The 24,329-nt window shown below is 31.2% G+C and overlaps 1 protein-coding gene across 5 annotated transcripts; it reads left to right on the forward strand.

Moving 5' to 3' along the window:
• Nucleotides 1–821: 821 nt before the first annotated feature.
• Valrs (Valyl-tRNA synthetase) lies at nt 822–23,619 on the forward strand. 5 transcript variants are annotated; one of them, XR_011731048.1, is made up of 24 exons: nt 822–1,043; nt 1,141–1,320; nt 3,348–3,518; nt 3,618–3,745; nt 3,842–4,006; nt 4,124–4,325; nt 4,440–4,728; nt 4,837–4,961; nt 5,068–5,213; nt 5,298–5,505; nt 5,604–5,774; nt 6,420–6,541; nt 6,609–6,717; nt 6,798–7,076; nt 7,162–7,500; nt 7,593–7,748; nt 7,840–8,043; nt 8,128–8,403; nt 8,499–8,717; nt 20,142–20,330; nt 20,405–20,653; nt 22,567–22,722; nt 23,046–23,158; nt 23,272–23,619. XR_011731048.1 is itself a non-coding variant. In XM_071771921.1 (19 exons), exons 1-18 carry the CDS (start codon nt 1,153–1,155, stop codon nt 8,712–8,714), a joined length of 3,474 nt encoding a protein of 1,157 aa, XP_071628022.1. In that variant the 5' UTR covers nt 822–1,152; the 3' UTR covers nt 8,715–8,717; nt 10,001–14,767. The 5 variants fall into 5 exon arrangements, 2 of the variants coding, with proteins under 2 accessions (XP_071628022.1, XP_071628015.1); XR_011731050.1 differs by having other exon boundaries at nt 822–1,320; nt 23,049–23,158; XR_011731049.1 differs by having other exon boundaries at nt 822–1,320; nt 20,409–20,653.
• Nucleotides 23,620–24,329: the final 710 nt, after the last annotated feature.

Raw genomic sequence — 24,329 nt, forward strand, 5'->3', positions numbered from 1 at the left:
TTGCTATGGCTTCTGAATTTTCAATCTACATACACTATGCTTATGTATTTTTTATGCTAAGACTCCATAGACGCGGAAACGCCATGCGGCAGAGTGCGTTGACCAATCACAAATTTTGATTTTGCCGCAGGCGACTTGCGGCAGCCTTCTGATTGGTCAATGCACTCTACCGCACGGCGTTTCCGCGTCTATGGAGTCTTATGGCTCCTGCACACAGGACGCGGCAGCGCGGCATTGCGGCAACGCGGCACCGCGGTAACCAATTACCGTCTTGCCTTTCCGTTCTACTTTTGAAAGTAGTACGGAAAGGCAGATGGTGATTGGTTACCGCGGTGCCGCGTTGCCGCAATGCCGCGCTGCCGCGTCCTGTGTGCAGGAGCCATTAGCATTAGGCCATTGCACGTAACAAAGAAAATAGACCAATCGCAGTCGATTATTCTTCTCGCGCTTGAAGAATAATCGAGTGTGATTGGTTTATTTTCTTACGGCCTTACGATTAAAACTAAAACTTTGTTACGTGCAATGGCCTTGTAGATTGAAAATTCAGAAGCCATAAGCAGTATGCAGACACCATAGCGCATGCGCATATGGCTTCTGCATTCATGCTCATGGCTCCTGCAATTTTATGTGCTTCCACCTTTTTAATTGTATGTACAGGTGAAATTTCATGGGCAGTGAAAAGTAGCAGCAGATCGTACTGATTGGCTACAAAATAGAGAAGTTCTAGAAACTCGAGAACTTCTCTATTTTATAGCCAATCAGTACGATCTGCTGCTGCTTTTTACTGCCCATGAAATTTCACCTTACTACCAGTTCAGCCCCAGCTCAATCAGTGCAGCTAAAAGAAACAGACAGGGGCCCTATTCTTGAATCGTTTTCATGAAACTCGCATGCGAAATTCAATGCTTTTCAAATAGAAAGTCGCATACGAAAATCATTAGGGCAGGCTCGAGAATACGGTCCCAAATACCTTCATATTTCCATACTATTGCATGCGCATGCATGCGCTCTCCTGGACGATACGGCGCAGCACAATCAGCGTGGTTAGCTTTGCAATCGTCGAGTTTGTTTCATAAACCGGTTTGTGTGTGAATAAATATTAGCAGAAAATAGACGTGTAAACTCTTTGTTAAAAAAAAGCAATAGGAGAAAATGGTCAATGCGAAGGACGAAGAGACCGCGGTCGTGGAAAATGGCCCACAGAAAACGACCAAGCAGTTGCAAAAGGAGGCCAAGAAGTTGGCCAAGTTAGAGAAATTTAAACAGAAGCAGGAGAAAAAGGGGACCGAAAAGCCGGTAAACGTAAAAGAGAAACCAGAGGTAAGCCCATACCTGGCTCTGATAGAGAGAGAGTGCTGAAAATATTGGTATCTTTATTATCCATATGGAGTCTAACCGTTCATTAAGTAGGTTTCATAAATAACTCTTTGATCGCTTTAATCGGCCATGTCTCTTATTCTAGATTATTTTAATTAGACTTACAAACGTGGTCCAAATTTGCTAACATTCGGACATTCGCGCAATTAATTTACTAATTTATTCTTGTTAAGTGTTTGAATTATTCAATTGATTCAAACCTCGATATCTAGAGATAAAGAATTAAATCTGTCCAAATGTGCAAAAATTCAGTTCCAAATTTTTTTTATCGCAACAAAGGAACTAATTGCTGAGTTAACTAGCATTTATTTAGTTATTTCTACTTCCACCTGTTTCGAATGTTTTCCATAGAGGGAAAATCAAGTTATACACTTAGTTTATCCCACACACCTTTTATGCCCGTTCTAGACTGGAGGATGATCCTACTCTCGGCTCATCCGAGAAGTAGTGTAGACGGGTAAAAATCTATAGTTTATGTCACGTACACTATAGAAAGGAGAATGAGCCGAGAGTAGGATCATCCTCCAGTCTAGAACGGGCATAATAGGATAGTACACACCAAGCACTAAATTTTCAATACGTTTACACCAAATGATTCGAAGTAAATAGAGTAGTAGGAATAAGGTTTCAAAGCACAGGTCAAATGATATATGGTGTCTCGTTGCTAACTTATGTCTGAAATTTTAGAGCATATATCTGTCTTTTTTTACACAACATGCTATTAATTATAATATTTTTCGTAGATTACTTATGATCTCACATACCCATACGTTCATTACTAGAATTATGAAAGACATATTTTTGAAGAAAACTTAAATTGATCATTATTTAGTATTTTAATGTTTACACTGCTACTAATTGTAAGTATGCGTATTATTTTGATTTATTATATCATTCATATTAAGCTAATTTAATACGAATATAGTACTGTGTACATATATCAAACGGTCAGTGTAAACGAGGCCTCTATTTCTTAGAGATTTTGCGTCAGACTTTTATTTTCTGTATTTATTTTTACTATGTATGTAACTATAAAATACATAAAATGTAAAGCAATCTTTTTTATATATTGTTACTGTATAGAATTGATTGCACTGCCATCTGTATTTATACATACAGATAATCCTCAAATAATATATTATGATTAAATTATTTCAAGTTATTGAAAACTATATTATTCAAGGCTTAGGATTCATACAATTTTAGAGATTACGTTTTGTGCTATTGAAAATTGCAATTCAAGACTCCAGATCTATATAAAATTGGGCATTTAATTCAAGGAATTATTAAAAAAAATTGAATTATTTTAAAAAATTCGATTGTATTTCATTTGGAATAGATTTGGAATAAATCAGTGATTCTGATCATCTACGCACAGACAACTGCGTTTGACTCTCATAGCTATCCTATTACAAATTTCCAATTTCGAGAGTCCTAAATTATTATTTTATTTAAAAAATTTTTTTTAAATTAAGTTATTACAATTTTTTACCGTGCTATTTGAAACTCTATGCAATTTAAGTACATATTATTCGAGAGTTATCTGTGTCACAAAAATAAAACACGATAGTTGCATTATTCAAGTTTGACAGGAAACTTGCATATAATTTTGATAAATTTTGGCGCATATTTTTATTTTATAATTAGTTTTCTGTCTAATTTGTTGTAGTTTAGATCCAAACTACTCTTTACATATTCGTGGATCTAGCTTTTTGATATTGAGATTTGGATTAGTGAAATAATTCAAATACATTTATTTGAGTAATAATTATTTCACATAATTTTAATATTACATTTTCTGAGTATTTACAATTCCTGACTGTACTTGCACCATAATTTAGAAATATTTATATATTTCCATATATTTTTATTGGCAATAAGTATTGTCGATTTAGTGTTAATGGAAAAGAAATATTGCATTTTTGTAAGCAATGTGTTAATAATTTATTCATTAATCTGATATATCGTAGAAAAATGATAACAAGAAAGAAACTACAGCAATCTTGTATACTATCGATACACCACCTGGAGAAAAGAAAAATGTCACATGCCCAATGCCAGATACGTATAGTCCGCAATATGTGGAAGCTGCATGGTATCCTTGGTGGGAAAAGGAAGGTTTTTTTAAACCAGAATATGGAGTAAGTAAACGAAAAATTGGAAAAGATAAAAATTGAAATATATGTAATATCATTGGATTTAAAACGTACTTATCTGTATACGTTAAAATTTCATCTTAGAAAAAAGATATATTGGAGGAAAATCCAAAGGGAAAATTTGTAATGGTAATACCACCGCCTAACGTAACTGGTTTCTTACATCTTGGACATGCTCTGACTAACGCTGTAGAAGATGCTATTACTAGATGGTATAAATGTTATATGAATTTAGGATATAATTTGACACTTTCTAAAAGATAGAACTGCAGTTGTTGGATTTCTAATTGTTAATGTAATTAATATAGGAACCGTATGAAAGGTCGTACAACACTCTGGAATCCGGGTTGTGATCATGCGGGTATTGCTACCCAGGTAGTTGTAGAAAAAAAGCTGTGGAAGGAAGAAAATAAATCTCGTCATGATATTGGTAGAGAAGAATTTATCAAGAGAATATGGCAGTGGAAATATGAGTAAGAAAAATTGTAAACAAAACATTTATTAAAACAACTTGTACAATTACATGGAAAACAAAATGTAATATGTATATATAATATTTAATTAGGTTATCTATTTGAATAATTTTTCAGAAAAGGCGATAGAATTTATTCGCAATTGAGGAAGATAGGCGGTTCTTTTGATTGGAGCCGTGCTTGTTTTACAATGGATCCTAAATTGTGTAAAGCCGTAACAGAGGCATTTGTGCGCTTGCATGATGAAGGTATTATTTATCGCAGCAATCGTTTAGTTAATTGGTCGTGCGCTTTAAAAAGTGCGATATCGGATATTGAAGTGAGTACTATGTAGATGATAGATATTTCTTTAACAAATGTATATTTGAAATGTATATGTATGTACAATGACCAATTTGAAAATCTTTATTAAAAATATATTTGTTGAAAAAAGGTTGATAAAGTGGAATTAAGTGGACGGACTCTGCTTTCTATACCTGGCTACGAAAAGAAAGTAGAATTTGGTATTTTGGTATTTTTCGCTTATCAGCTCCTTGATTCGGAAGACAAAATAATTGTGGCAACCACTCGCATTGAAACTATGTTAGGAGATACCGCTGTTGCAGTGCATCCAAAGGACAGTAGATACGTACGATATATTGGAAAATATGTGCAGCATCCATTTTGCGACAGGCATATACCCATTATAGGAGATGAGTTCGTCGACATGGAATTTGGCACTGGTATACATATAAGTAGTTTGATAAATCAGCAAATGTACTGAAAGTTAAGCTATTGTGAAAGTAACATTGTGGTGAAAGTAGGTCAAGGATAACTGAACTATTTCTCAGGTGCTGTAAAGATTACGCCAGCCCATGATCCAAATGATTATGAGGTTGGAAAGAGGCATAATCTGCCATTTATCAACATTTTTGACGATGATGGAAACGTTATTGGAGACTATGGCGAATTTACGGTATCATATTTCTCTTTATAGATATAATATAGAGAACTTTTTCGAGAGATTTTATTATATAAATACCAAAGTAAATGTACACGAATTAAATAGCCCTTGATTACAGGGAATGAAAAGATTTGATGCCAGATTAGCTATCATTAAAGAGATGAAAAAAAGAAACCTGTTGATCAGTATAAAAGACAATCCAATGGTAATACCCATATGTAGTCGATCGAAAGATGTGGTCGAACCTCTCGTGAAGCCACAATGGTAAGTTAACGCATTGTGTACTTGAACCTTTGTGTTTGTTGACCTTTTTTTAAAGAAATTTATCTGATTTTTTTTCGTACTCAGGTATGTCAAGTGTGACGAAATGGCTGCTCAAGCTAGGGAAGCGGTAAGTACGGGTGCTCTGAAAATAATTCCAGAACAATTTAAGAAAACTTGGTATATCTGGATGGATAGTATCAGAGATTGGTGTATTTCGCGTCAGCTCTGGTGGGGCCATCGCATTCCTGCCTATGCAATTAAGTCTACTAGTTCTTCTATAAACGCAAAGAAGGTAATTTTTATGAAATCTTCAAAAACTGTAGGCTTTTTTGTACTGAATGATTTTTAAGCAGATAGTTTTACACATAATGAATAAAAAATCTTATATAGATAGATGAATATTGGGTAAGTGCGCATTCCGAGGCTGAGGCTAAAGAGAAAGCGGCTAAGAAATTGGACGTTAACGTAAACGACATTATTGCGGAGCAAGATCCTGATGTATTAGACACTTGGTTCTCTTCTGCTCTTTTTCCATTCTCTGTCTTTGGTTGGCCAGATGAAGTATGTATGCCATAATACAGTGAATTAAGGCTCCTGGGTACTCTGCATGTTGGAATGTGACGTCAGAAGCGAAATGACACGTTGAAAATTCTTGCATGGTATTTTCAAATAAAAAGATATTTGCTTAAAATAATATTACAGATTACTTTAGCACATTTCAAAAATACTCCGAGTTGCATTCCTTTCCCTTGACAGTTATTAAACATCCGTAAAACGAATGTGAAACGATGCAGGCGTATGCGCAGGCGCATGACTAGGTTTCATATTACGTTCATTTTACGGCTGTTTATTAACTGTCAAGGGAAAGGGGTAGACCTAACCTGAACTCGGAGTATTTTCGAAGTGTGCTGAAGTGTTATTTTATGCAAATACCTTTTTATTTGGAAATGGTATGCAAGAATTCTCAACGTTTCTCGCTTCTGACGGCACATCTCACGAGATGTCGGGAAAGAGCCCAGGGACCGTTTTCTTGAGCTTGCCCTAATGATTTTCATATGCGATTTTCTATTTGAAAAGCATTGAATTTCGCATGCGAGTTTCATGAAAACGATTCGAGAATAGGGCTCCAGGAGCCTTAAGAAACAAAGCGATTGAGCTTATGAAATTTAAAGTAAAGAACTTCTATGTCGGAATGTGTTTTTTCAGACTCCTGAGCTCAAGGCGTTTTATCCAGGTACGCTATTAGAAACTGGCCACGATATACTCTTTTTTTGGGTTGCCAGGATGGTCTTTATGGGTCAAAAATTGTTGAAACAGCTGCCTTTCAAGTATGTTAAATGCATTCAACATCTATATTTTTTTGTATGAAGAAATAATGATCTATCTCTCTTGTAGAGAAGTATATCTGCACGCGATGGTGAGAGATGCACATGGAAGAAAAATGAGTAAATCCTTGGGAAATGTAATAGATCCTATGGATGTAATCAAAGGAATATCTTTAGAAGTGTGTAGGAAGAATGACTTGCTATTTATTATATGTTCCGTAATTTCTTTTTAAATCAAGAATGTTTTGTTTTCTTTCAGGATCTCCAAAGACAATTGTTAGATTCCAACCTGGATCCAAAAGAGCTTGAACGAGCTCAAGAAGGTCAGAAGCGTGATTATCCGCAAGGCATTCCCGAATGTGGAACGGATGCTCTGCGATTCGCTCTCTGTGCCTATACTACTCAAGGGCGAGATATAAATCTTGATATATTCCGCGTACAAGGATACAGATTCTTTTGCAACAAGATATGGAACGCTACAAAATTCGCACTTACCTATCTTGGATCTCAATTTAAATGCGACAATTTAAATGATAAGGTAAATTTTAACATTTTATGAAAGTCACCCATGTTCTGACTATTGTAAAATATCAAATATGTAATTGTAAATTCTTTTACGCCAGAAATACAATAACGCAAATTGTATTGACATGGTTGGAGATAGTGAGTGGTATCAGTGGACTTTGAATGAATCGTGCGTGCAGGAGGCGCTAAATAATTACTTGGCGGATTACCCGTACCTCGATGGTTATACACCTTCGCAACTTGACTCGGCAGTTCATCGATCATTGAAGAAATTAAACATTGATCTTGCAAGGCATCTGCACATTAAACGTTGGTACGACCATGTCGCCACATTTACGGCTGAAGAAAAGGCTGTGTTTCGTGCGGAACAAAATAAAATGATACCAAAACTTGCATACGTTAACGAGCATCAACGCAATAATGACGATACATTTGAGGTAAAGCTTTATTTAATATACAAGTAACACCTTTGTTTAGAAAAATTAGCAAAAATTTTAATCTGTACTCGTAACACATTTTCCTATTATAGCTGACTGGGAATGAGAAAAATGTAGATTTATGGATGTTATCACGAGTTAGTTACGCCGCCGCGACTTGCGACGAAGCAATAAAACAGTATGATTTTGCATTAGCTACTTCTACCTGTTACAATTTATGGCTATATGACTTGTGTGATATTTATCTGGTCAGTAATAATTGATTTTTTTATGTTATGGTACATTATGGGACACGGAGAAAAAATCTTTTTATACAACAATTTACGTGTCTATTACTAGGAATACCTCAAGCCAATATTCCAAAGCGAAGATAATGCGGCTAAATTAGCGGCTCAAAAAATATTATTTATAACGCTAGATGTGGGGTTGCGTTTGTTGAGCCCATTTATGCCCTTTATAACGGAAGAGCTTTATCAACGTTTACCTCGTAAGAAGCTAATATATCCAAGTATATGTGTAAGTCCATATCCAGATGATGCCAAGGTAGGTAATTATATATTTACAACCGCGATGATGACGCGTGATTAAAGTCAGTGCTATAGCTGCGATATGTCTGATGTATTTCAGTGCCGTTGGAGAAACCGAGAGGTCGAAAAGGACGTTGAGTTTGCGCAAAAAATAATTAAAAATGTTCGATCTGCCCGCGCAACTTACAATTTACCGAATAAAACGAAAACTGAAGCGTATATTGTGTGTAGTGATTCGGCTTTAAAGGAGAAGATTATTCGGTATAAATTACTCATAGAAACTCTTGCATATTCTATTCTCAGCACGCGAAAACCACCAGTAGGTTGTGCTATTGTTACTGTAACCGACAAAGTTCAAGTGCATCTATTACTAAAGGTAAACACATTACACCATATTATATACTTTTACAATAATAATTAAAGTAACTTTAATTATTATTATATATTTATTAATATAAATGTATTTTGTAGGGTTTGATTGACCCAAAGAAAGAGTTAGAAAAATTACAAAAAAAGGAAGGACAATTAGTCGAGATTATACAAAAATTGAAACAGGATTTAGCTGTGCCCGATTATGATGTAAAGGTACCTCTTGATGTTCAAAAGAATAACAAGGAAAAGTTGGCGAATAACGAAGGCGAATTGCAACGAATAATTGATGCAGCAATGGCCTTACAAACAATGTAGACAGTAAATACATAGAAAATTTTATAAACATTTAAATTACGATTCATATAAGTTACTTATTTATTGAATTATTTAACATACTTAAGTAACTTATTTATTGAGTTAATAGAAAATTTACTTAGAAATTATGCTCTTTTCTTATTTAAAATTGTAGTCGGATTAAACATGAATACGTGCGTGCGCGAAAATGTACAGATGACTGTATAAAATGTATACAGAACAAGTCTATTCTGTAACCTTTTAATGTGTGCGTCAAAGATCTAAGTTAGACACTTTCTAACGTGTTATTCTGTAAATGTTTTCTATTGCAAGCTGGCGTAAGGCTCCTACTAGCTCGATTGCCAAGTTTATGTTGACAGTACATACAGCGTCACTCTTGGCAAAATTGCAACTTATAAAAAATGAAAATGACGTTAAAAAGCTAAATTATTCTTGTAACATACAGCGTCATTTTTCATTTTACTGTAGTGTTTTTATATTTAAAATAATTGTAGTGTGTGTTAAAATATACCGAGGATTCCCATCTATTATAAATATGTGAAAGCAAATATTTATTTCAATTCGGCAATTGTAAAACAGCTTGTTTCGTCCTTGATTAGATACAATTCAATTCGACATACATGGGTTATTGATTATCTACACAATAGGGGAGTTTTTGGTATATTTTACAAATCCATCGATTACAAATGCGATTTTATTAAAAAAATATTTTTATTTTAATGTACGTTGTAAGAATTTTTATGATATATTTTTTTGCTTTTGACGTCATCAATTTAAGATAGCTGCAATGAGTGAACAGGAGCCTTAATACATTTTTTAAATTCTCGAGAATCTGCTTCCTACATGGCAGAGACGATACGCAGTTATTTACTGTGTCCAGAAACGATGATTCATTTATTAACAAATAAAGAGAAGCTAACAAAGTTTTTTTTTTGTTCCTTTTTGGATTTTCGTCCTTTTGAAGTTTACAGTATCACGCTTTCTTTCCGTTTAGAACTTTGATGTTTCGCTCTACGAATATTTAAATCTTTAATTTTTACTAAATGTAAAATTAGAAAAGGTTTTTTAAATTAAACAGTCTGATTTTTTAGCCTTTTTAGTTTAGTTTAAACTACACTAAATTAAACCGCCTTTTTATATTATTCAGAATTTTGAAATTTTTGAATCAAACGTTTTTACAATCAAATAGTTTGTAAACAACAGTCTGTTGGAAAGATATTTTAAAAGTCAATTAATAACTTTAAATAACTATTAATAATTGTAAACTTTATAAACGTTTACGTTAGGAATCTTCTAGTAAGGGATCGGACACGCCGGATACGTCGCCATTTGAGAGTCCGGAAGCAACCGCCACGCGATGTTCAAACTATATATTCTAATGCAAAAGTGACATTCAAATGTTTATTATGAATGTTTAATCTTAAATAATATATATTGTATATTCGGAAATAACGTAACAGATTTTAATAATTATTGATATTTATGTAAATATAATATTTTTAGCATTACATTTACTTAACACATATTGCATGTAATAAATATAACAGGAAGCACGGAAGTGTTTCTCGAATGGCGGCGACCAATCCGCAGCCTATTAACCTGTTGTCCGATCCTTTACTAAAAGATTCCTAGTTTACGTTATCAAAAAGATTAAAGTATCAAAGTTCTAAGTAAAAAGAAAACTCTTTTTGAAGCTCTCTTGAAGATACTATGGTCAAGAGTTCGGAAATCCAAGAAAGAAGCTCGCTTTGCAGGCGTTAACTTTGCGTTGTGTTATCTATCGCTAGGAATTTGTACTCTCTAAGGCACCAACTGTAATGCAATTATTAATGTATTTGCTTATATTGTACAAATAATGCCGACGCGCCAGTTATTGGGTAGCATCAATGTTGTTATGAATGTAAGTGCTGGTCTACAACTTGCTTTAAAGGGTATTTAAGCTCTAAGCCGTAAGTGCCCATCTACAATTTCAAATTTGAGGCTCAGTATCGTGATTTTTTATACCGGAAGAGGTACTGAAATTTATACCACGCATAAAGCACGCCTAAATTAACGTATATTCACAGTTTCAAGAAAATCCTAAGAAAATCGATTTTCTCTAGTATAAGGACGAGAGAACGTCCTTAAGCCCTAAGCCCTAAGAAATTGACCAATCAAAGTCAATTATTCTCCTCAAATTCAACTATGATTGAACAATTTCTTAAGGCTTAGGGCTTAAAACACCTATTGTAGATGGGGACTTAGAGATTGACCAATCACAATCGAGTATTCTCCTTACATTCCATTGTGATTGGTCAATTTCTTACGGCTTAGAGCTTAAATATCCTTTAAAATAGGTTGTAGACCAGCACTAATGCAATCTTAAAAGTAAATGCTTTTTTATTGCACTCATTATTTAGTATACAATTTGATTAATAAGTTTTATATTTTTATTTATTGTATTATTTACTTATATATTTCCTATTTTTTTCTTTCCAAAATCAACATATTAGGTAAGGTGTAAATTTCTATAGAACAGATAATTGCAAGTAATTGGCACAACAAAGAAGTAAAATAATGAACCTATTTATAGAAAACAAACGAAGTAAATTTAAGTCGATGCGAGTTTTCAAATGCAAATATTTGGGATACTATAATTATATTTTTTCTATATTTGAATTGTATTGGTAGTTTTACCTCTACTCAAGTTTTTTTTGGGCACCTATTATGAATATATTGAATTATAGTCCATCTTTTGTAGCCTTTTGAATATATTCCTCTGAAAGTAGAAGGCAATTTCTTTGTTCAATTGTGTGTGTTCAATTGGAAAAAGTTTTAAAATCAATCATCTGATATTCATGTTAAATAATTAATCGCGTACTACCATCTTATTTTTTTCTATTTTTTCAATTTATCTATCTACTGAAAATATCAATGTTTATAAAGAAATAATATTATAAGCTTAAATAAAACGCGAGTGTTTTAGTAAAAGTTCTGGACCCAATATTGTACGAAACCATTTCCTATCAAGAGGGGAAAGGAAGTTTATATAGTCAAATTGAAGGGATGAAATTTGCTAATTTATATTTCATGGAAAGGAATAAATTGACATAATTCTCCATTTACATAGGTGCTATTTACTACCCATACTTGAGATGTAAGAAACTGTAATATAAAACTTATTAAAAACATAGGAATTTTCTGTCATTGAAGATAGGACCGAAAATTTCAAGTGCCTTGCATTTTGCCACGATTCCGTAACTTAAGTTTAGAATTCTAAAGAAGCAATCTGCTATTTTTTGATCTAATTAGAAATGCTTTCTTATAAATTACAGAATTGTGGCAAAACGCGAGACACTCGAAATTTTCAATCTTGTTTTTTTGTCAGTTATAAAAAACCTAAACTAATTTATTAAAATTTTCTACATTTTTAATACATTTTATATTACAAATTAATTTTCTACATTTCAAATATACTTACAAATAATAAATAATAATTAGTACAATAATAAATAATTTCGTTGTAGGTTCAATCTGAGAGCGAGGAAATTTTTCTCGATTTTGCCACAATTCTGTAATTTCTAAGGGAACAATCCGCTATTTTCTGGTTTAGTTTTCCCTCTCTTAGGACACTTTTCTCTAAAGATAGAACCTACAATAGATTATTAGAAAAATGTAATTACAAAATGGTAACAACATAAAGATAAAATTCTAATTTTGCGCGTAAAAATTTATAATGATAACGGAAACAAAACAATTTTTATAAACTCCGTTGTAGGTTCAATCTGTAAAGCAAAGTGTCTGAGGAAAACTAGATCAGAAAATAGCAGATTGTGACGCAAAAACTATTTGTTGATATGTGAAAAATGAAATATTTTGTTACCGAAACAAAAAAATATATATTAAGCCATGTGCGTAAATCCACTTTCTCAGCCGGTCACCCACCCATCCAAGTAGTATACCGGCGCCTTGTTGCTTGACATCGATGATCTAACAGGGTAGTGGTGATCCTCTGACTCTGACGCTTCTTTCTTTCTTATACTTGCTTATTTTGGTGAGCATAAAGCTATCGCATAACAATATTAACAATACAGATATACGAATAAATATTTTTTGCCAGTCAGCGTCGAATATTATTTTATATAAAACATTATTAAATATTTTATATTTTAATCAAGTAATTTCTTTAAATCGACCGTGACTGGCAATAAATAACGTCTTTTCGATAAACATTGAAAAACTGTGAGCCAACTTGCTTTGTTAGATTCACAGAGCACTTTTTCGGATCAATCATCGAGGCATTAAGTATTAATTTCGACCATGGGTTTTGGTCAGTTGATGTAATTTATAAATTAAATAGTTTTAAATTTTTTATTGCGAAAAATATTACCTCAGCCAGGGTTTGAACCTGGAACCTGGAACCTCCCGTATACCGTGCGGTTTTAATTTAGAAATTACATCAACTGACCAAAACCCATGGTCGAAATTAATAATCCCTCGATGATTGATCCGAAAAAGTGCTGTGTGAATCTGACAAACCAAGTTGGCTCACAGTTTTTCAATGTTCATCGAAAAGACGTTATTTATTGCCAGTCACGGTCGATTTAAAGAAATTACTTGATTGTTATTCTATACTGGCGAAAAAAATTTATTCTTTTGTTTTATATTTTATATAAAAAATGCCATATGTGTGAAAAAATTTGGAATATGATAAAATTCTTAATAAAAGAGAAAAAAATGCAATATTATATAATAATAAATTTAATTTTTTATAAGTTCTAAAGTCTGTCAGCAACTTTTCGGAAATATTAAAAATGCAATGTTGTATGTAAAACATTTAAAAATATAACGCGTGCAATGTAAACGTATAATATAATAGTTTTATCATGTATCAGAAATGTTTCTAAACCATTACATCTGCAATATTTCTTCTGCAATATTGTAGAAATTCACTGCCTGCAATTAAATTTTTCATTACCTACGCAATCTTTCAGAAATTTTTCAGAAATATTTTAAATGCAATGTTGCGTTTGATATGTTACAGAAATATTATTCGTGCAATGCAAACGTAATATTACTTTTATAATGTTTCAGAAATATTTTTGAAATATTGCATCTTACATTTTTTTGCAATATTACAGAAACTTACAAATATTGTAACAACTTTTTGAAAGATTTCAGAAATATTATTAATGCAATATTATAAAAAACATGATGCAGGTACATTTCTGAAATATTTCAGATGCAGTTACAAATGAAATGTTAACGAAATATTTCTGCACCATTTCCGAATATTTCAATATTTTAGCAACATAACATGCCGAGTGGGTTCCTATGTTTTTAATAAGTTTTGTATTACAATTTTTTACATCTAAAATACAAGTAGTAAATAGCACCTAAATGGAGAACTATGTCCATTTATTTCTTCTTCTGAAATAAATTTGCATTTCGTCTTCAAGCGATCACAGCGCTTATCATTACCGACTGTGATTGTTCGTGATTGTGTTTATTGTTGGAAAGATTTTTAATGCAAGTGTAAGTTCTACATTGGCTTCGTTTAATTCTAATATTAATAGTACATTTCAGTATTTTATCTGGATTATTTGTGCTTTTAGCAGGTGCAATTCTGCCATCTAAATGCGTATACCAGTATAGTGATAATGTATGTTTTGTAGAATAATATTTTATATTTCGTGTTCGGTACACTCCCAGTAAGCAAAAAACCATTATTACAATGTTATTGCAACGATATTCTAGAACTTGTAATGTTGTTAAATATGTAGTTCTTAATGTTGTATAGAACATCATTATGAACATACTTTGACCACGATTCCGAAATTTCAGTAATGTTGAAATGGGAGTGCCATAACGTTGCAAATAACATTGCGTTAAGGTTTTTCTATCATTCCTGTAATGTTTTTGAGATAAAAATTTAAACGTACTATCAACTTTATTACAATATTATATTAAGATTACCGTAATGTTAATTCTAACATTTATTTAAAGTTCTTATTGATGTTTTATTTCTATTACAGGCAACATGTTTTCAATAAATATGCAATAGTAATAAAATATCTCAATATTTATTGTCTAATTATTATTTAGATTGCTTTTTTATAGACCAGGCTTGGACAACTTTGAGCTCCAGAACCACGACACTTCTTTTCTATCCACGGAAAGTAGGGGAGTGTCGTGGCTCCGGAGCTCGAAGTTGCCCAGGCCTGTTATATACCAATCTGCATTAGGGAATAATTCACTAATTATCATAAAAAAGTTTTATTTATATAAAAATAATATATACCATATATTACAGTTTTCAGTTTATCACAATAATATTTTTGGTGAAGATCACTGATCCTAGCGTAAGGTTTTGGGATAAAACTCATCTTTCAAATAAAAAAATTTGTTACTATAATAATCACTCGCGCGGAGCCACGCAAGTAAGATAATATATTTATCACTTCCTGAAAAATAAAAGTAGAATTAAATTAGTGAAAAAGCTACTTATAAATTATAACGCGGCAAACTATAATAATTTTATTTTATAGAGAGTATATACCGAAATACATTACATTACCTTTTTAATGTTTTTTTTTCCTTACGGACGTTTGTGAATCTGAACCACTCCATTACAAAGTGTTGAAAATCTTTTTCTGTATTCCGAGGGAATATTGCTCTAAAAGCTTCTGAAATAAGAAAAATTTAATACAGTTTATTGTTAGATGAAAGAAATAAATAATGTTAATTTAACGGCAATTAAAACTTATGATAATTATTGAAATAACACAAAAGTTTCCGGAATAGTTTACATATATACTAAATCGATCAAAAATATTAGTTTATGGATATATATATTTTTCTTTTATTTCGTAAGAATTTTTAACGTGTATGTGTGTCCTGCTTTTTAACGATGATTGCTACAAAAAATAAGGAGACAATTTTAATAAATTCTGAGACATAAAAAATAGCATTTAATACTGCAAGTAATATATACATTTCTTAAAAAATTACTTATTTTTAATGCTCAGAATTGTGTGTGTGTGTGTGTGTGTGTGTGTGTGTGCGTATCTCCAATTTTATAATTATTTTTTTGGCCAGTTCATGAACACATGGAAGCTAAGTCATCAGAAAATGTAGCCCTCAAACTTCTTTTAATAAAATTCTTTTCATGTTTCCCTCCAATTAACATAACCTTGTTCACCTGAAAAATTTATACTTGTAATTCTATATAATGCAGTTTATTATTATAAATTGCAAGGAAAATAATTCAGAAGACTTTTAAAATATAATAACACACATATTATAGGATATTATAGAACATATTAAAGGACATATATTATAGATATAAGTTTGTAAGATTAAGAGTCAGAGTAACCATTTTTGGTTTTGAACGCATTGAGTGCTCCTCCTCAAGATTCTATTTGATCGTTTTATACATAAAATATACAGTTGAATACATTATGGAGATTAATACAAATACATTTTGATTTTTGAAGGACATACCATATTTGAAAACTTTACCGACAAAATTCTACCTTCTTTTAGAAAGTTTACATATATCGTATTGGTTGCATAGAATTACAAATGCTTTTACATAATAAAAATAGGTGTAAATCAATTAGAGCATTTGCTCAATATATTACAAAAATGATTTAAAAATGTACGCATCATGGCTGTCGCGATGAGCGTTGCGCACAATATGAAACAATAACATTCTAACAACAGAAAATTAATATACTACCAACGTTATTTCCAAGTCCAAATTACAAGGAATTTTGAACTGTTGCATTGATCTCAAATAAATGTCAGAGTAACATTTGAAAAATATTTTTTGTAACGTTTTTAAAATATTTTAACAACATTCAGAAAAATCATATTACGAAATAATATTTTTCAAATATGTGTATAATATTATTAAAAAACGTTTAAAAAATACACATAAAGTCAATATTTCTAAACGTAAATTTAATGTTCCTTGCTTACTGGGATAGATCATCATATCAGCTACTATTCGTAGCACATATGGTTAATTGAGTTCTTATTATTAATATACAACTTTTAGAATATAATAGTTATTTATATATAAATATACTGTAAATAAAGAGCACTCCGCACTGCTCGATCCACACGTGTGTATACGCACTCACGCATCGTACGTAAATGTACGCATCATGGCTGTCGCGATGAGCGTTGGGCACAATATAAAACAATAACATTCTAACAACAGAAAATTAATATACTACCAACGTTATTTCCAAGTCCAAATTACAAGGAATTTTGAACTGTTGCATTAATCTCAAATAAATGTCAGAGTAACATTTGAAAAATATTTTCTGTAACGTTTTTAAAATATTTTAACAACATTCAGAAAAATCATATTACGAAATAATATTTTTTAAATATGTGTATAATATTATTAAAAAACGTTTAAAAAATACACATAAAGTCAATATTTTTAAACGTTAATTTAATGTTCCTTGCTTACTGGGCTATTTCCGATGAATATAAGAGAAATAGAATTTTGTATGAGAGTATAAATTCGCGTATCCTTTTATTGCTTTACACCATCCGACATCTTTATGTAAAAAATATTGGTACTAAATATTTTACTGAATGTGATCAGGACATTTGATGCCATTCACGGTTAATTTCAAGGATTTCTTTTTCCTAACACAGTAAATTGTTTCCGTTTTATCTGAGTTTAATGAGAGCTTTTAGAGATTGAAAACCTTATTTATTATATCTCTAAATTCTGCAATTGCAATTGAAAATGTCTGCCATATGAAATAAAACTTTTGCATTATAATTTAAAATATTTTTATTATTTAATTCATGGTTTAATTAAGTAAAAAATAACACAAAATGCATAAGAATTCGCGCGTGCGCGACAAAAAATATTATTTATAAGATGAAAAGAGTATTAGATTTTTTTTTTCGTCAAAGTAGCCACCCTTAATCACTTTTTACTTCTTTATAGAGGAAACTTTGTTTTTGTAAACCTTGTATATGGGCCTTGGATCGTGTATAAAGCTAGGTCTTAATTAACCAAATTTTAAAGAATTATATATAAAATAGGAGTAGAAGACCGAAAAAAATGTTTTTTTTAGTTTTCTCCTACCATTGCTCCTATTTTATTTCGCTCATAAATAAGCTTTCTCTATGAGGAAGCCAAACTAATAAATACTAATAATTATGCATCAAATAAAATACAAGCTTCCTCATAAGAGGTGCTTTGTGAGCGAAATATTATTAATTTAATTATAAATAATCTAAACCGAAAGTACATTCGTAATTCGCCAACGATATAATAAACATTAAACGTTCATTTTATCGACTACAATTGGCAAACAATCATCGTGACGATTCGACCATTGGTTTTGGTTCAATTCATCGTCAAACTCAAGACGTTAAGGGGATCCTGCAGCCGTATGATTTACCGACATTATCGTTTTTCGATGGATCTTTTAATTGGCTTTACAGAATTGCAAGTTTTTGGTCTAGAATTAAAGTACGCACAAAAATCTAGGGCAGAAAACGCGATTTTATATCAAAAACGCCAAAAAATTAAAAATGTTACTTATTTGGGCACATACGCAGCTGTCACCTGACGACAATATTTGCTTAAAACAAAAATTCTGCAGTTTATACATACATAATTTTTATCATCTGCCCTTGGGAAAACATGTAGGAATAATATCGTGCAAGTAGAAGTAAGATTCAATGCGTACAAAAAAAGATCCATCGAAAAATTATTTTAGTAATGCAAATACGAATGCAAATGACAAGAAGAGCAGCAACAGTAGTTGCCGGATCTTGCGAGAGATGGCGAGCAATCGAAAAAAGGACAGATGTCATTTCGTTAGACAAAGACAGATATAGGGAAAACAAAATTAGAAAGGTTGACATTATCGACATCGAGGAAGTTCGCCAGTCACTGCAGGATCCCCTTAATAATCTTATATATATATATATATATATATATATATATATATATATAATATAAAATATATATATAATATATATATATATATATATATATAATATATATATATATATATATATATATATATATATATAATATAAAAGTATCAAAGATTATTAACGTCTTGACGATCAACCGGACCAAAACCAATGGTCGAATCGTCACGATGATTGTTTGCCAATTGTAGTCGATGAAATAAACGTTTAATGTTTATAAATAATCTAGTTGCAAGTTTATTTTTTTTGACAAAAGACTTCCACTCATCTTCTAAAATAATTTATACTTCAGTTTTGAAAAAAAGGCCTGTGACAGTGGTCCATTTTCTTGAAATTAAGGAGGTTTGATCATTACTTGTGAGTCAAAAATGCGACTGAAATAAATGTCATTACAGCGATCCCGAATTATATGCAATATTAGTATAATGAATTGTGGATGCTACTTACGTGCTATATTCGTCGTCAATTATTAGTGTATAGAATATTAACAAACATATACTGGGGTATGAGAGCGTCAACTACTCGGGAATCGCTTATTCTACGCCGGAATCTGAACTTTGTGACGATAAAAGCCTTCAATCCACATGGTAAAGTCCGATTTTTAAAGTCTTTATACAATCCTTGATGTTTCATCTATCTAATGTTAGTTTTTCAAAGTCCTAACGTGGCTAAAGGCCATTGCACGTAACAAAGTTTTAGTCATAATCGTAAGGCCGTAAGAAAATAGACCAATCACACTCGATTATTCTTCGAGCTCAAAAAGAATAATCGACTGTGATTGGTCTATTTTCTTACGGCCTTACGATTACGACTAAAACTTTGTTACGTGCAAGAGCCTTAAGTGTGTACTCCCAGTAAGCAAGGAACATTAAATTAACGTTTAGAAATATTGACTTTATGTGTATTTTTTAAACGTTTTTTAATAATATTATATACATATTTGAAAAATATTATTTTGTAATATGATTTTTCTGAATGTTGTTAAAATATTTTAAAAACGTTATAGAAAATATTTTTCAAATGTTACTTTGACATTTATTTGAGATCAATGCAACAGTTCAAAATTCCTTGTAATTTGGACTTGGAAATAACGTTGGTAGTATATTAATTTTCTGTTGTTAAAATGTTATTGTTTTGTATTGTGCGCAACGCTCATCGCGAGAGCCATGATGCGTACATTATCCTACGTACGATGCGTGAGTGCGTATAGTGGATCGAGCAGTGCGGAATGCTTTTTATTTACAATATATTTATATATAAGTAAGTAATTATTATATTCTAAAAGTTGTATATTAATAATAAGAACTCAATTAACCATACGTGCTATGAATAGTAGCTGATATGATGATCTATAACCTTCTATAACCTGTAATTTAGGTTAACTACAAATAACGTTCTTTGGGTATCGGTAGAAGCTATATAGTGGAATTATTTCTTATTTTCTTGCAATTTACTGCCGATTATTTTCAGCTGTTTGAGCGCGTCGAAATCATGAGCAGACGCACGCTTGTCGCGACAGCCAATCGGAAGCAGTAATAGTTCTGGAGACTGTAGTCGCATATTATCTTACATACGTATGATGCGTGAGTGTGTCATATATACGTACGTTTGTGCTTGTGCTGTCGAGCGCTTTTAATTCTATACAACATTTTTATATGGGTAAGTAATTATTATATTCTAAAACTTGCATATTAATGATAAGAAACTCAATTATCTATATGTGCTGTAAATAGGTAGCTGGTGATTCAAGACCTATTTTTTGACCTATGTAAGAGAGAGATTTGCAGAAGAAAAGAAATATACCAAAGTATTAAGGAGCGAACATATTCTTGATGTACTCGGGCCGCGAGGCTGAGCAATATTCTAAGGAAAGTATTATACAAGATACAAAGATTGGACAATATCTCCCCTTATCTTTCATTGACAATTTTCTGACTTTTGAAGATATGCTAAAAACTGATCAAGAAGCTTTCATGCAAGTTGTAAGTAAAGTTGCTTATCACAATTATAATTAATTCTATAAACATTTACAAATAACATTTCCGGTTAGTAGTTACATAATCGTAGTAGATATACACAATAAAATCAGACTTTGAAAATCCTCTCCCTCCCTCTCTCTCTCGCTCCCTTTTCTCTCCCTCTTTTTCCCTTTCTCTCCAAGAGTAGTAAATATAATATTTGCAATTTAGAGTCGACAAAGAGATCACCAGGATTTGCAATTTTTACCAATTTTTTGGTATTATTTTCAATGTAGTACTTATAGCAAAGATAGTAATTGCGCATTATTTGTATCTACTATGTTTATAGTTATTTTGATTGTAACGTAACATATGCATATATTTTTTGTTTATGACAATTTATTAGATGAAAAAATAGATGAAAAACTCTAAAAGTGTCAGTAACATACAGACAAAATCATCTAATAAATACTAACGCATTCACACTACATTGTTCTAGTCTTTTATGCATATAGATCTTCTATATATAAATGTGTGTTGCTTTGTTTTACCATATTTAGCAAAAAGCTTAAGTATTTATATATAAAAATCTTTTTGCAAACTTTTCATATATTTTTAAACTTTTAAATTTAATGGAAATGGTACAGTAATATTTTTTTACAATTTTCTTTAAGGGGTTATATCTAGTCAAGAGGCCGAAAAAAAGCAAATTTTTGAAAATTTTTGTTGAAAAATCATAAGCATATATTTGTACAAAAGTTTTGTATTTGAAACAATAACATTTGAAGAACATTCAGTAATTTTTTCGTGTAAAAATATTTATTTATAAGGAAGTTACAGCCGATGTCCGGAAAGCACTTTTTGAAAAGTACTTTTGCGGTGAGCACTGCCGTTCGGAACTAGGTTATCTAAAATCAAAAAACCAAAAAGATTTCGTTAGTATATTAGTTTATCTAGTGGTTAATCGATGGAATTTCCGAAATATTAAGTAAAAACAAAATGGCGGGTGTTTAAAGTTAGAGTCTTGATTTTTGCGAAAAAAAACTGGACATTTTTCGTTCATCAAAACGAAAGTATACATAGGAAAAAAAAATCCTTCGATTAAACACTAGACTTTTATATCTAAAAAAAGCACAAAAAATTTCAGAAAGATTGATGCAGTAGTTTTTGAGATATCTTGCTCACCGACTTTGAAAACGTAGTTTCGAGAAAAACGCGTTTAAAGTTTCAAAAGCTGATTACACGTAATTAAAACATTTATTTTTTAACTTACACAGAGTCATTTATTCCAGGCCCATACAGAAAGTCTTCAGCTGTAGCTGCTGCCTCTAAAAAATCTTTTCTAAAAAATCAATTTTTTTGACATATATGACTGGGTATAACCCCTTAACGGAGCAAACATACTGATAATATATAAAAGTTGTACAATTTTTGTAACAGATAAATATTTACACTGACAGCTCGAGATCTTTACTTTGAAATTTTTTAATCATTTTTGTGATATATTGAGCAAATGCTCTAATTGATTTACACCTATTTTTATTATGTAAAAGCATTTGTAATTCTATGCAACCAATACGATATATGTAAATTTTCTAAAAGAAGGTAGAATTTTGTTGGTAAAGTTTTCAAATATGGTATGTCCTTCAAAAATCAAAATGTATTTGTATTAATTTTTATAATGTATTCAACTGTATGTTTTCTGTATAAAACGATCAAATAGAATCTTGAGGAGGAGCACCCAATGGGTCTAAAACCAAAAATGGTTACTCTGACTCTTAATCTTACAAACTTATATCTATAATATATGTCCTTTAATATGTTCTATAATATCCTATAATATGTGTTATTATATTTTAAAAGTCTTCTGAATTATTTTCCTTGCAATTTATAATAATAAACTGCATTATATAGAATTACAAGTATAAATTTTTCAGGTGAACAAGGTTATGTTAATTGGAGGGAAACATGAAAAGGATTTTATTAGAAGAAGTTTGAGTGCTACATTTTCTGATGACTTAACCTCCATGTGTTCATGGACTGACCAAAAAAATAATTATAAAATTGGAGATACGCAATCCTGAGCATTAAAAGTAAGTAATTTTTTAAGAGATGTATATATTACTTGCAGTATTAAATGCTATGTTTTATGTCTCAGAATTTATTAAAATTGTCTCCTATTTTTTTGTGGCAATCATCGTTAAAAAGCAGGACACCACGTTAAAAATTCTTACAAAATAAAAAAAAATATATATATCCATAAACTAATACTTTTGATCGATTTAGTACATATGTAAACTATTCCGGAAACTTTTGTGTTATTTCAATAATTATCATAAGTTTTAATTGCCGTTAAATTAACATTATTTATTTCTTTTATCTAACAATAAACTGTATTAAATTTTTCTTATTCTAGAAGCTTTTAGAGCACTATTCCCTCGGAATACAGAAAAAGATTTTGAACACTTTATAATGGAGTAGTTATCAGATTCGCAAATGTCCGTAAGGAAAGAAAAAAACATTAAAAAGGTAATGTAATTTATTTCGGTATATACTCTCTATAAAATAACATCATTATAGTTTGCCGCGTTATAATTTATAAGTGACTTTTTCACTAATTTAATTCTACTTTTATTTTTCAGGAAGTGATAAATATATTATCTCACTTGCGTGGCTCCGCACAAGTGATTATTATAGTAACAAAAGGGTCTTAGGTTTGATCTCGACTTAGTCTGCATCCCGCATATACAGTCCTCGTAAATGGTTTAAGGCTTAAAAGACCTGTATGTGGTTTAATAATCCGTTTTAGAAAGTTTGTAGAATGAAAAAAAAATACATAGGTCTAGGCGATAGTAAAAAGAAAGTTTTTATACATTAGAAATAGTGATTTGTGCTATATGATCTAAAAGGATAAGGTCGAAGGCACTAACACCCTCATTCGAGGGGACATGGCACATTTCAAATAAAAAAGGAAGATTTTGATAAAATTATTTGGTTTGACATTTTTTCTCAGTATCACATTTAGTTTTTATTCAAGGATCAACGACGAAGATGTGGAACCACATCTGATCTTGCCTTAAAATGCATTTTTTTCTGGATTTGAGACAAAAATCTGATTTTTTATTTAAAAGATGAGTTTTATCCCAAAACCTTCCGCTATGATCAATGATCTTCACCAAAGATATTATTGTGATAAACTGAAACTAAATAAAACTTTTTTTTATGATAATTAGTGAATTATTCCCTAATGCAGATTAGTATATAACAAATCTGGGCAACTTCGAGCTCCGGAGTCACGACACTCCCCTACTTTCCGTGGATAGAAAAGAAGTGTCGTGGTTCTGGAGCTCAAAGTTGTCCAAGCCTGGTTTATAAAAGCAATCTAAATATTAATTAGACAATAAATATTGAGATATTTTATTACTATTGCATATTTATTGAAAACATGTTGCCTGTAATAAAAATAAAACATCAATAAGAATTTTTAATAAATGTTAGAATTAATATTACGGTAATCTTAATATAATATTGTAATAAAATTGATAGTACGTTTAAATTTTTATCTCAACAACATTACAAGAATGATAAAGAAACCTTAGCGCAATGTTATTTGCAACGTTATGGGACTCCCATTTCAACATTACTGAAATTTCGCAATCGTGGTCAAAGTATGTTCATAATGATGTTCTATAAACATTAA

Source organism: Temnothorax longispinosus, chromosome 1, assembly GCF_030848805.1.
Source record: "Temnothorax longispinosus isolate EJ_2023e chromosome 1, Tlon_JGU_v1, whole genome shotgun sequence".
Taxonomy (NCBI): domain Eukaryota; kingdom Metazoa; phylum Arthropoda; class Insecta; order Hymenoptera; family Formicidae; genus Temnothorax; species Temnothorax longispinosus.

What these genes read in the sequence shown, in the direction of transcription:
- Valrs (XM_071771914.1), top strand. Translation starts at nt 1,153, where the DNA reads ATGGTCAATGCGAAGGACGAAGAGACCGCGGTCGTGGAAAATGGCCCA. An exon ending in CCTCTCGTGAAGCCACAATG is followed by an intron (nt 5,214 to 5,297) that starts GTAAGTTAACGC and finishes TTTCGTACTCAG; the next exon opens with GTATGTCAAGTGTGACGAAA. An exon ending in CATATCCAGATGATGCCAAG is followed by an intron (nt 8,044 to 8,127) that starts GTAGGTAATTAT and finishes GATGTATTTCAG; the next exon opens with TGCCGTTGGAGAAACCGAGA.